The following is a 12,681-nucleotide window of genomic DNA, read 5'->3' on the forward strand; positions in this document are numbered from 1 at the left end:
TGGACTAGGATTTTATTAAGACCTCTACTGACTTCTAGGGTGTGGCATTTGAATGTGCTCATTAGGCCAGCATGATATGTGTGGGTCAGGGCCCTTCTGAAGACACTACAACAATGCCATATCCCTGTGAACTCCCGCTCTCGGTGGCTCAGCATTGGAAGGGGTGAGAAGGTTGGACTGCTTTCCATGTTGGACGGCAGCTGAGGTCGTGGTGTTTGGTAATCTTTTAGTTGGTGGTGAATTGTGTCCCATCTTGACTCTTCAGGAATCTTATGACCTTCCAACAGAGTCTTTCTTGTTGCACGGTGCGTAAGATACATGAGTGATGGAGTTCAGGGGCGGCGGAGCCAGCGTAACATGATTGTCTCCGCCTTCTTTTTATCATCACATGATCATACGAAGGTGACCACACTGCTGTACAGGGCTGTCCTGCAGGAAAGTCAGCCACATCCTTTGGAGCTCCACATGCATTGGGGTATGGATTTAGGTTCTCCTTTGACAGATCAGGCTTGGAGGAGTATTTTGGAATGAACCTCAAAGGTGTCCCAGAATGCTCGCTTTAAACTCATCCAATTATTTTATTTGCATCAGGCTTACGTCACCCCTAGTCACCTACACACCATGTTCCCTGTGACAGCGTCTACCTACCCTCGCTGTGCTACTGAGGATGGCAGCCTTTTACATAAAGTGTGGTTTTACCCTCTATTTTTGCCATGCTGGACATTAGTCCTCCGGGTGATTTGTGGGGCCACCTATCGGGAGTTTGAGCTTAGTCCCTAGCTACTGAGCCTTCATGAGCGCTGCAGGCTAGAAGGCTATACACAGATTTCTCAATCAATCAAACATTTGTAAAGCGCTCTACTCACCCGCTTGGGTCTCAAGGCGCTGAAAAGGGGTGGGGGTTGGGAAGGACTGCTACTGCTCGAATAACCAGGCCTTGAGGCATTTCCTGAAGGTCAGGAGGTCCTGGGTATGTCGTAGGTGGGCGGGAGGGTGTTCCAGGTTTTGGTGGCGAGGTGGGAGAAGGATTTTCCACCGGCTGTAGTTCGATGGATGCGAGGGACGGCGGCGAGGGCAGGGTTGGCGGAACGGAGTTGGCAGGTAGGAGTGTGGAAGGTGAGTCACTTGTTGAGGTAGGCAGGGCCCGTGTTGTGAAGAGCTTTGTGGACGTGGATGAGGAGTTTGAAGGTGATCCTCTTGGTGATTGGAAGCCAGTGTAGGTCTCTGAGGTGGGCTGAGATGTCGTCACGGCGAGGGATGTTGAGGATGAGGCATGCGGAGGCGTTCTGTATATTTTTTATTTTCTTCTGGAGCTAGGCTGTGGTTCCTGCGTAGAGCGTGTTTCTGTAGTCCAGTCTGCTGCTGACGAGGGCGTGGGTGACTTCCCTTGTTTCGGTGGGGATTCATATGAAAATCTTGCAAAGCATGCAGAGGGTGTTCAAGCAGAAAGATGAGATGGCGTTGACTTGCTGGGTCATGGTGAGCGATGAGTCTAGGATGAAACCTAGATTGCGTGCATGGGTGGTGGGCGTTGGTGTGGTTCCTAGGGTGGCTGGCCACCAGGAGTCGTTGAATGCGGAGCGGTTGGAGCCGAGGATGAGGATCTCTGTCTTGTCCGAGTTAAGTTTGAGGCGGCTCTTCTCCATCCAGGTGGCGATGGCATGCAGTCTGTCGTGGAGGTTGGTTTTGGTGGTGGCGGGGTCCTTGGTGAGTGAGAGGATTAGCTTGGTGTCGTCGGCGTAGGAGACGATGTTGAGGTTGTGGGATCGGATGATGTTGGCGAGCGGTGCCATGAAGATGTTAAAAAGAGTAGGGCTGAGAGAAGACCCTTGGGGGATGCCGCAGATGGTCTTGGTGGCTTCCGACAGGAAGGGAGGGAGGCGGACTCTCTGGGTTGTGCCTTGAGAGGAAGGAAGTGATCCAGTCATGGGCATTGTGGCGGATCACGGCATCGTAGAGGCGAGTGCAGAGGGTGTGGTGGCAGACGGTGTCAAAAGCAGCCGAGAGGTCCAGGAGGATGAGGGCCACGGTCTCGCCTTTGTCAAGTATGGTCCTGATGTTCTCTGTTTCTGGACCTGGCCCTGGTTTTTGCCTGCAGGCAGATCACAATGAGTTGGAAGTCGGCTTGGGAACCGGAGATCTAGAGGTGGGGATCAGAGTGAATGAGATAGGCTGGCCGTGAGAGGCTTGCACTTGGCAGTGAAGAGGGCAGTTTTGTGGAAGGAAGGTGCTGATCTTGCCAGCTTGGTATGCCATAATGATGAATGTCCTCGAGTGAGCCAGGAGGGTCAAGATATTGTGGAGGAACCCCATTTTGGAGATTACTTCGCTCGCTGCTGCTTCGTTGGTCACAGCATAGGCCTGAGCTCTCTGTTGCAGAAGGCTGGTGGGGTATGTGATGGTTGAGGCGTGGGATGGTTGCATATGCCATGGTATGTCGGGGATTGGCTGGGCGAGTGGGTGACTGTGATGGAGGGCTGGGTGTTGGCGTTGGGGAGATGTGGGACACTAGTGCAGGTTTCCATTCTTCTTTCTTGGCAGTGTTGGATGCAAAGTCGCTGGCACTTCCCCCCTGTTTCTGATATTGCCTCCTGTTGGAAAATCGGTTATTGGTAAGGCTATGTAAGTATCTTACTTAGCAATAGGCCACTAACCTCCATTTAGGTCCAGTTAGGTCTCAGCAAATTAAACCTAGCTCAACCCTTGGAAGCTTGGCAACGAGCAACAAGGCTTAACTTAGGAGACAAAGGGCCTGATTCTAACTTTGGAGGACGGTGTTAAACCGTCCCAAAAGTGGCGGATATACCACCTACCGTATTACGAGTTCCACAGGATATAATGGACTCGTAATACGGTAGGTGGTATATCCGCCACTTTTGGGACGGTTTAACACCGTCCTCCAAAGTTAGAATCAGGCCCAAAGTGTAAAGCATTCAAATATCACAAAACAGTAATTAAATAAAACACAGGAAACAGTTTAAAAGTCCAAAATCAATTTATAAAAGTAGATTATATTTTTATATTTAAAAGGACACCACAAAGAATAAATGCGGATAAGGGGAACCAGAGATATGAAGTTTTAAAGAATTCATGCTTTCTACTGCATAGAAGCAACTAGCGCTCAAAGGGTAAAAAAAAAAAGGTCACACTGGAAAGGAACAAAGTCCAGAGTTCAGGCCACCCACGAGGTAACACTATCACACTTACTCTCAAAAGTGTTTGATTCAGGAAAGTGGTCCACAGCACCAGCCAAGGGTTCAGAGGCTCTGGTGTGCCTCTTGGGGTCTGGGACTACAACTCTCACAATGAACCTCTTCAACTTATGGAGTTGTTCCAAATGTCTCCAAACTTCTGGATCTTCTTCCAGAGGTCCTTTTTGTGTCCGTGAAGTGTCCAAAACTTGATCCAAGGTTCTAGAAGCTCTGAGTTGCTCCTTGGGAGTTGGGACTACAATTTCCAGAATGCATCTGGTCAGAATCCTCAAATGGCCACTGGACGCTGGTCAGCTGAGCTCTGCTTGCAAGACGTGATGCAGGGGACTCTGGGCAGCTCCTTTGTACCTGTAGCAAACAGGGAGTCCCTTCTTGAAGCAGTAGAAGACAGATAAAGTCCTTTTAGTGGTGAAGCCCAAGTGTGCAGCTGGTGCAGTCCTCCAGAGTGCAGTGTCCCGGTGCAGGTCAGGGGTCCTGCAGGGCAGTCCTTCTTCTCCTGTAGTTCTTCCTTGTTGGAATCTGATAGGGATCTGAGGTGTGGGTGTAGGTCTGGCAGTTTTATCCCTGCTCCTGGGTGAAAATCAAGGGGGTCCTGGTTCTCTAATCAGGTGCAGGGTCCTTCCCCCTGTGATGACCACTTCCTGGGAAGTGTGGCAAAAATCAATCCCATGGAGCAACATTCCTCAAAAATCCATCATGGCTGAAAGTGATTTTTGGAGGTTACATCTGGCTGAACCCACCCACTGGTGTGGCTAAAAATCCTAAATACACCCCTCTCCTGCCCTCTCCTAATTGTCTGGGTTTGCAGGATGTGAGGGTGTTGCTGGGTTGCTCCAAATGTCCTTCTCTGCCTTTGAAGACCAGTTTGGCAGCCCTCCCCCTTCCTGCCTCACCATCTGCTGAGGGGAGATCTCTCCCCCAGGAACATCTCTTTGTGTGAAGCCAGGCCACTTCACACCTCATCAAGGCAGCCTGGCCACCCTGCCAGAGGCTGGCCAATCAGAGCACAGCAGCAAAAACACTGCAGGACTGGAGTTGGCAACTTTTCAGGTAAAGTTTAAAACTCTTTACCTGAACAAGTCATATTAAATCCCACAACTGGAAGTTGTGGGATTTATTATAACAATTAATTTGATACCAAACTTCTGGTATCTGTTACTTAAGGGAACTTTTAAAATTAAAATAAAGTCTCCCCATTCTAGCCTGTGGAGGCCATTCACTACAATGAGGGAAACACAAATTTGGCAGTTTTGCCTCTCCAGGGCTTATAAAACTATTTTTATAAGGTCCCTGTGCTTATGGTTACATGGCACCCAACCTTAGGGGCACATAGGGCACACCTTAGGGGTGACTTATATGTAAAAATAAGGTAGTTTAAGACTTTGGAACGACTTTTTTTTCCAAAGTCGAATTTGCATGTAACTTTAATTTGAAAGCAGCCAGCAAGGCAGGCCTGCCTTTAAAATGGCACTGGGCACCTCAGCAATGCACCTATGGGGCCACTACCTATGCTGGGGTCCCTAAACCTCCATGCCCTACCATATACTAGGGACTTATAGGTAGGTTGACTTAGCCAATTATAATTAGCCTAATTTGCATACTGATTTTACACAGAGCACAGGCCCTGGGACTGGTTAGCAGTACCCAGGGCACCATCAGAGTCAGGAAAACACCAGCAAAAAATGGAAAATGGGGGCAAAAAGTTAGGGGGCCTCTGCAATCAGCCCTGTTCTCTCACACACCCCCATGTGTTTTCTGTCGCTTTTGTTGTCAAGTTGTTCTTATTTTGTTTCTCTTTTGTTTCAATGGAAAATGTATAAACATCTATTTTTTTTATTAAAGTGTGAGTGTCTATGTGAAACCTGTTTCTATCTGGTTTATTTTTGTGGCTTTAGCTCATTTAGGGCCAGATGTAGGAAGCCGTTTGCATGGTGCAAACTGCGAAAATCGCAGTTTGCGCCATGCAAACAGCCTTCAGCGATGCACATTCACAATTTGCGAGTCGGTACCGACTTGCAAATTGTGAATGCGACTCGCAAATAGGAAGGGGTGTTCCCTTCCTATTTGCGACTCGCATCGCAATTCGCAGTTACCACCAGTGTCACACTGGTGGTAACTCATTCGCAAAAGGGAAGGGGTCCCCATGGGACCCCTTCCCCTTTGTGAATGTTGGCAAAAAGGTTTTTTCAGAGCAGGCAATGGTGTGCCTACACTGAAAAAACGAAACCAAATGGTTTCGTTATTTTTTTTATTTTGCAACTCGTTTTCCTTTAAGGAAAACGGGCTGCAAAATAAATTTAAAAACTGCTTTATTGAAAAAGCAGTCACAGACATGGAGGTCTGCTGTCTCCAGCAGGCCACCATCCCTGTGAGTGCAAGGACTCGCTATGGGGTCGCAAAATACGACCCACTTCATTAATATTGATGAGGTGGGTCTTTGCGACCCCATAGCGAGTCGCAGACAGTGTCTGAGACACCGTTCTGCATCCGAATTTCCGAATCGCAAATTCGGACCTTGCTACATCTGGCCCTTAATCACTTCCCTCCAGCGCTGTTTGCCTCTGCGCCAAGTCTACACTTTGCTGCTCTTGGTCCCTCTGCTGCCCCTGCTGACCAGGCAAAGATCTCGGGGCTCACGAGAGACCGGAAGTAAAGGGGTTTCGCTCTCCAGATGATAAGGTCCAGAGGCTGCTGTGTCCAGAGAGGCTGCTCTGTCTGTGTCTGTACCACATCCGTGGAAAGTTCTGGCCGTGGATATTCACCTTGGTGTAGGGAGGGGGGCAGTCGGCTATTGCTTGGACTTTAAGGTTTTTTGTTTTTTTTTAAACATGGTCAATCGCCTAATAATGGTTTACTTCCCTTTTCCCATTCACTTACCCAGTGCGCACTTTGTTAATGTATGAATGAATAAAAGCAAGTAGATAGAAGCGAGGTTTCCTTTATAACCGGACCTGCTGTCCTCTGAGGCTGTAAGTTGTGACTTGTGAATACTGAGACATACGATTCATAAAGCGCCTAGAAGCTGGGTTTGTAGGGAGCACTTGACCCGCCCTGGTGCCACCTCTGGATGTTCTGATGAGTGTCTGAACCCCTCTCCTCGCCCCCCCAGCCTCTGCTCAGGGATGGCTTCCGGCAGTTTGTCACATGCAGTGTTATGTGGTAGGTAATGTTCTTTATTCTGAGGTTTTATGTTGGTGGATTGGAATGTTAGGGGGGCTGTTGAAGACCGGGGGGCGGAGGAGTGTGATGCTAGGTTGTTCTGAATAAAGCTGCATATTATTTCACCATTTGCGCGGGAGACCCGTTACTACATCACGCAAATATGTTTTGTGTTTCAATTTCAGTTCCACCTGGAAGGAGCTGGAAGGGTCGGCTGCTGGTGGGGGTGTCGGTGATGAGTGCGGTGCTGGTGGGGGCAGTGACATTATTATGGAAACCTTTAAAGAGCTTTTGCAACTCTGGAGACAGAGGGCAGAGCAGCAATGAAGTCCCACACTCTGGGACAGAGCAGAGCAGCAATGAAGTCCCACACTGTGATAAAGACAACAAGGGAGGATCGGAGATGACGACTCTTCCAGCCAGCACACACAGCGAGACAACTCGATGAAGCACCGAAAGTGATGCTTGAAGCAGCATGTCAAGGGTTCAGATGAAATAACATTGATTACTGGAGTTCATACCCTGGGATCCACTTCCCTTGAAGATTTCCACATATCTCTCTGTAAGACTCTGGCCCTCTAGCTAACCCTTTCTACCCCCTCGAGCGCCCTCTTCAGAGGGTGCCCTCTGAGTCACCCCTTTCTTTCCCCTCGAGTAACCTCTTCAGCCAGTGACCCTCTGAGCCAGACCTTTTTTACCTTGAGCGTCCACTTCAGACACTGAGCTTTAATCACTCTTGTCCAAGAGGATCTGGGTTACCCTGAACTATAAAGAGCACCACTGGAATTATGCGATTCTGCAGCAGCAGTTTTTTTAGCATAGTTATGGATTTGCCACATTTGCCATATAATCCATCACCTGCTACGTGATCTGCAGATTTTAACAAAAAAAACTGGTTTCTAGCTCAAACAGATCACAAGTTACCGAACATGTGCTGATGTGTTCGTGCACAGTGGAAGACCTCTGCAAAGGTTAACTGGTCATCTTTCAGTTGCTTATTTCAGTATTTGATTGTTATAAAAGAGGTGAAAAGTTTGCCGAGACAGTATGAACATGTGTCAAAATGATCCTAGAGATACTGCAACACACCTAAACAGTCTGAATTTGTTCATTAATCCAGATAAGTCCGGTTGGAAGATCCTTTTTTTGATGTTAGAAGTAACGATTTAAGAAATGAAGCAGCGTCCTTCGTTTGTTGGTACTGCCCGGACTGACTTATCATGGTCATTTGACTTCTACAGACAGGATTGGGCACTAAGCTGGATATACGCATATCGATTTGTTGTCAGCTATTGAAAAGTACTTACCTAACATTGTTAAGGCACTTGGGTCCAATAAACGTGGGCATGATGGAGTTTTTACAACACTGGCGCTAATTGCCATGTTAAGCCTTGAAAAAGTCACTACTGTAACGAAACACGTGTTGGCTGTGGCTGTGGAGTTATCTTCACCTCTTACTTGTAAAATTGATGCTAACATCAAAAAAAGGACCTCCCTCCAACCAGTCTCATCTGGATTAATGAACAAATGTAGACTGTTTAGGAGTGCTGTGGTATCTCTAGAATCACTATATGTATAGTGCCACCTCTGTGGTGCACTATTATATGCTTTTGGGTGGTAAAGCATAAATTGCCATCCAGCACCACGTTACCGTATTATTACTTGCTTGTTTCTGTTTCTTGTTACTGCATCTACTACTTGACACCTGAAGGATGTGCACCCACTGATACCACTACTACCTTGTGAATGTATGCATGTGTCAAAATGACAAGCTAATAAAGTAATACTAAAAACAAATGTGCAGCTTTATGGCACATAATTTACCTTTTTTCGATGCATAATTTAGTCAATCCTGCCGCATAATTCCCGTGGCCCTGCTCATATGGCAGTCAGGCACTGCCAGAAGGACTGGTCTAACAACTCAGTGTGTGGGCCAATTTTGATGTCTGTTGGGCCTGTTGTTCCTGGTCATTACCCTGAAATGGCCTCAAACACTGCATGCAGCAAGGAGACATCCATGCAGTCTTCTGCACTTTGCTAAACACTGATACTGCGTGCCTTTACAAGTTCTAACCTGGCTCAGTTTGCGAACATGGGCCACTATTTAGGGTCGAGCCTGCGGTAGCATGGGCTAAGGCATGTGTATTGCTTGCGAGATGCTGTTGTAGTTAGAATAGGGCTTGAAGTCCTCGTGTTGCTCACTGTTTGTTGGCTTTCGTGGCACTCTTCTTACAGCCTCGTAATTCGTAGCCTCGTAATTCGTCCTCTTCAGGCTGGCATAATTTCTGGTTGTGTCCTTGGAGCAGGGACCAAACACTGATTGATTTAACTTAATTAGTGCCCGTCCGCGGCTGCTGATGTGATTGAGGCACTATTTCTTCCCCATTCACTCTCCTGCTGCTCCCTCATCATCATTTTTTTAAGTGCTTGTCAGTACTGCTGCTTTGATACTAAAACGGCTAAGCTCCTGAACATTTGGCCTTTTTAAACTGAGACTTTTATTTTTAGAGTATAGAGCAGTGCATGTGTATATCTAAAAGCTATAAAGTGCCGTCGTGTACAATCAGGCAGCCTTCTGAGCTCAAGCAACTGCTCTTTAAAACAATCCCCCTAACAACTCTGGCAGTAATGGTTTACATTTAGATTTCACTGTCCGTCTGTCTCCTTTTGACAAGTTTTATACAAGGCAAAGTACACATTACATTGCATAGGCAGTCCTTGGAGGTTACTTATTTTCCGTGTTGTGTATTCCTTTGTTCATTTTGTTTGGTAAATTGAATCCGCAGGACTGAGCTCTTTTATGTCAGGCTCTCTGTGATAGGCTGTCTGATTAGATATTTCTTGTAATATATTGTGTCTCTGTTTTATTATTTTGTAACACTCTTGTTGAGTTTGCGTTCCCAACGCTAATCAATATATATAATAATTCTACGCTACAGCAGAACATTTTTTTTTAAAGTTGGTGTTTTGACATTATTTATGCTTCCCTTTCCCACAAGAATAGACCATTGTGTGTTGTGAGTGTCTTTGTACTCGTGTTCGCAAGGGGTAGACTGTGTGGTGGGAAAGATGGGAGATGCCGAGGTTTATTTTGTGTCCGTTTGGTATTGACTGCATGCCTGCTCTTTTCCAGTTCATAAACAGTATGACCAGAGTTCTCGTTTATACGGCTTGGCGTAAACCCCTGTTAAAGCTTTGTGTCTGCATGCAAGCTTCCACTAAGCTCTAAGGGGCAGATTTATGAAAAGTGGCGCAGCACCTAGTGCAGCGTCAATTTTCTAGTCCCCCTTAATGCCCCCTAACGCCACCATAGTAGCACCATATTTAAAATACGTCGCACCATGGCGGTAATTAGGGTGATTAGCGTCATATAATGAATGTATTGCGCCACTTTGTAAATATGGTGTGCCGTTTTTCCCCTTCCAATGCCACATTAGCATAAAAGAAATTACACTAATGTGGCGTAAGAACGGCACAAGGCCAGTATAAATCTGGCCCTAATTATCCAATGTTGTGGGTGACAGTGTGTACACACACAACCACCCAGACTCCGATGGGTATCTATTTTTAATGATCTTTTGACAGGGAGGGTTCGCGGCACCACAAATAATTGCACATAGTTTATTGACTTGTTTAACATTATTGCTTCAAAATGTAGTATATCTTTTGGACTTTTGTCTTCAGTTTGATGTAATATTCGTGTTTCCGTTGTTGCTGTCGTTGTTCATTTGCTTAGTGCTTGCTGGCTGCTTCTGTGCTTGTGTGTGTGATCTTTCTACTCACTGTAGGGATATGTGTTCAGCTTCTGATTATTTGAATGTCCTCATTTAACGGGACATGTAGTACTGGCCCTTTGCCATTATCAATCACTGTCAATTGTATCAGGGGTGTGGAATTTATTAAAATATCTGCTTGTCCATGGGACAGGTTGCTTCTCAAATCTACTTGTCCTGTAAAAAGATCTACTTGTCCCTTTGATGCCATGTAGTGTGGCGCCAAATTATGGCAGCAATCTCATTATGTAAGAGCTCTGATAATAGCCTCTCTGATTATGCCAGGGCTACTACCATAGTAGGGCTTGAATACTTGCAGTTTCAATCCCTACTGTAACAATTTCCTTATTTTGCCACCTTTCTGCAGATCTGCATACTGGGGCTGGAGGAAGCAGTAAGCAATAGTTCCAGGGCTGGAATGCCTTTGAGTCTGCAAACCTACTAACCTGCATGTTTTAAAGATTTTCACCAGCTTCTCTCTAATATTTTCCCATAATAAGAAAGGTTGGACATTTACTCCTGACAATTGCAGAATTAGAACTTCTTCCAGGGTTGGGAAGAAAGTGGCTGGAGGGAAAATGAACTTGCAAATGCTCAATAGATTTTCACATGAGCAAATCTACACATGCGTATTTACCCATGCTAAAATACAGTTCACAAATATTTTATAGGGGTACAACATATACCATGGGTGCACTTTTGTGACTTTCTTTAAGAATTTGGGGCCACATGTAGGTAGGTTCAGATTTGCAACCCGCAAATTGTGAGTCGCAAATCCGAATGTAGGATGGTGTCCCTGACACCATCTGTGATTCGCAAGGGCTTCGCAAATGCACACCTCATGAATAATCATGAGGTGGGTCGCAATTTGCGACCCCTTTGCGAATGGCGGCCTCACAGGGATGGTGGCCTGCTGGAGACAGCAGACCACCATGTCTGTGACTGCTTTTCAATAAAGCAGTTTTTTGGGGGGTTTTTTGTAATGCAGCCCGTTTTCCTTAAAGGAAAACGAGATGCATTACAAAAACGAAAAATGAAACGTTTTCGTTTCATTTTTTCAGAGCAGGCAGTGGACCACTGCCTGCTCTGAAAAAATGTTTACAGTGACATTCACAATGGGGAAGGGGTCCCAGGGGGGACCCCTTCCCTTTTGTGAAAGTGTTAGCACCCATTTGAAATGGGTGCAAACTGCGATTGGTTTGCGCCCGCGTTCGCTAAACAATCCTACATTGCACTGCGAGTCGCAATTAGGAAGGGAACACCCCTTCCTAATTGCGAGTCGCAAACCCATTTTGCGATTCGGTAACGAGGTTACCGAATCGCAAAACTGGGTTTGTGCATCGCAATGTGCTTTTTGCACATCGCAAACAGCAAAAGTCGCTGTTTGTGACATGCAAAAAGCTACCTACATGTGGGTCTTGGTCCCTAATTAGGTCTGGTGTTAACAAAGACATTTTGTTTTTATTAAACTTCTATTTCTCTCTCTTTCTGCTGGCTTTACTGTGAGTGATCGCATTCTTCTCTTCCACATGGAGCATATTGGCACACAAAGTAGTTTTGTTCAGTGTCAGGAACTACAGTGGCAATCGGTGACGTAACGAAACTGGAGGGTGCCCCTTTGCAAAGAACATGGAGGAGCCCCCTCTCCAGACTCACTCAGGGCAGGTGCTGTGCTGAAGGGGCCCCCTAGAGGGCGGCTGCGGGGCCTTTGTTATGCCACTGGTGGCAACGTGTGCTTTTAGAGTTCAAAAACGTTTTGGGGGGGTTTTGCCAATGTTTGTTACAATGTTGAGGGCCTGGTAGCTCCCACAACAATAAAGTGTTACAAAAGCCATGTCAAAACAAGACACGCATTGATGAAACTAAAAGACTTATAAAAATATGTCAGATCAGTTGGCTTTGTCAGTGTTTGTTTATTTTCATGCTTCCCATAATCGTGTTGAAAATGGTTACACTGATTTTCCATTAGAAATATTTTTGGGAAATACTAGCATGCATCAAAACATTTTACTAAATGACACTTCATTTGCATCTAATCAGAGAGCATTCTGGGAGCATTATACTTAGCCTCATAGTCTAAACTTTTCAAACATGTGTATACAGGTTTTTTTTTTTTTGTACTGGAACCAACGTCAGTAGTGAAGTGTGACCTTAAAACAGTTATTTACAGCACTCACCCTAATAATGAAGGTTTTCAAATAATGAACCATAAATACAAGTTCGAACAGCATTATCTTTTGGAAACACATTACCTCAACTGCAGAGTGTTCCACTCTCTGTAAACAGGCAGCCAAAGGGTTTGTGCTGCAGAGGATTGGGCCTACTTGTCCCAAGGACAAAGTAAACATGAAAACTTGTTGCCCTTGACCCCAAACAAGATGTGTCGGGCCATAGGAATTCCACATCCCTGCTGTATACTTTAATTTACGGCAGTCACCGTGTATGTTTATGTTGCATATCTTTAACTGGAACTTGTCATAGTATGCTTTTGCAATACATTTCTTTAATTGAAAGCCATGCAGTGTAATGCTTACAAT

The 12,681-nt window shown here is 45.9% G+C and overlaps 1 protein-coding gene across 9 annotated transcripts in view; it reads left to right on the forward strand.

Moving 5' to 3' along the window:
* The window catches only part of LOC138250922 (major histocompatibility complex class I-related gene protein-like), a 687,827-nt gene extending 679,667 nt beyond the window's left edge, over positions 1-8,160 (forward strand). For all 9 annotated transcript variants that reach the window (XM_069205605.1, XM_069205614.1, XM_069205610.1 and 6 more), the window contains one exon: positions 6,557-8,160. In XM_069205605.1, the coding sequence (XP_069061706.1) occupies positions 6,557-6,819 (263 nt within the window). In that variant the 3' untranslated portion in view covers positions 6,820-8,160. The remainder of the gene's footprint in view (positions 1-6,556) is intronic.
* Positions 8,161-12,681: the final 4,521 nt, after the last annotated feature.

Source organism: Pleurodeles waltl, chromosome 1_2 (genome assembly GCF_031143425.1).
Source record: "Pleurodeles waltl isolate 20211129_DDA chromosome 1_2, aPleWal1.hap1.20221129, whole genome shotgun sequence".
In the NCBI taxonomy this organism is placed as follows: Eukaryota; Metazoa; Chordata; class Amphibia; order Caudata; family Salamandridae; genus Pleurodeles; species Pleurodeles waltl.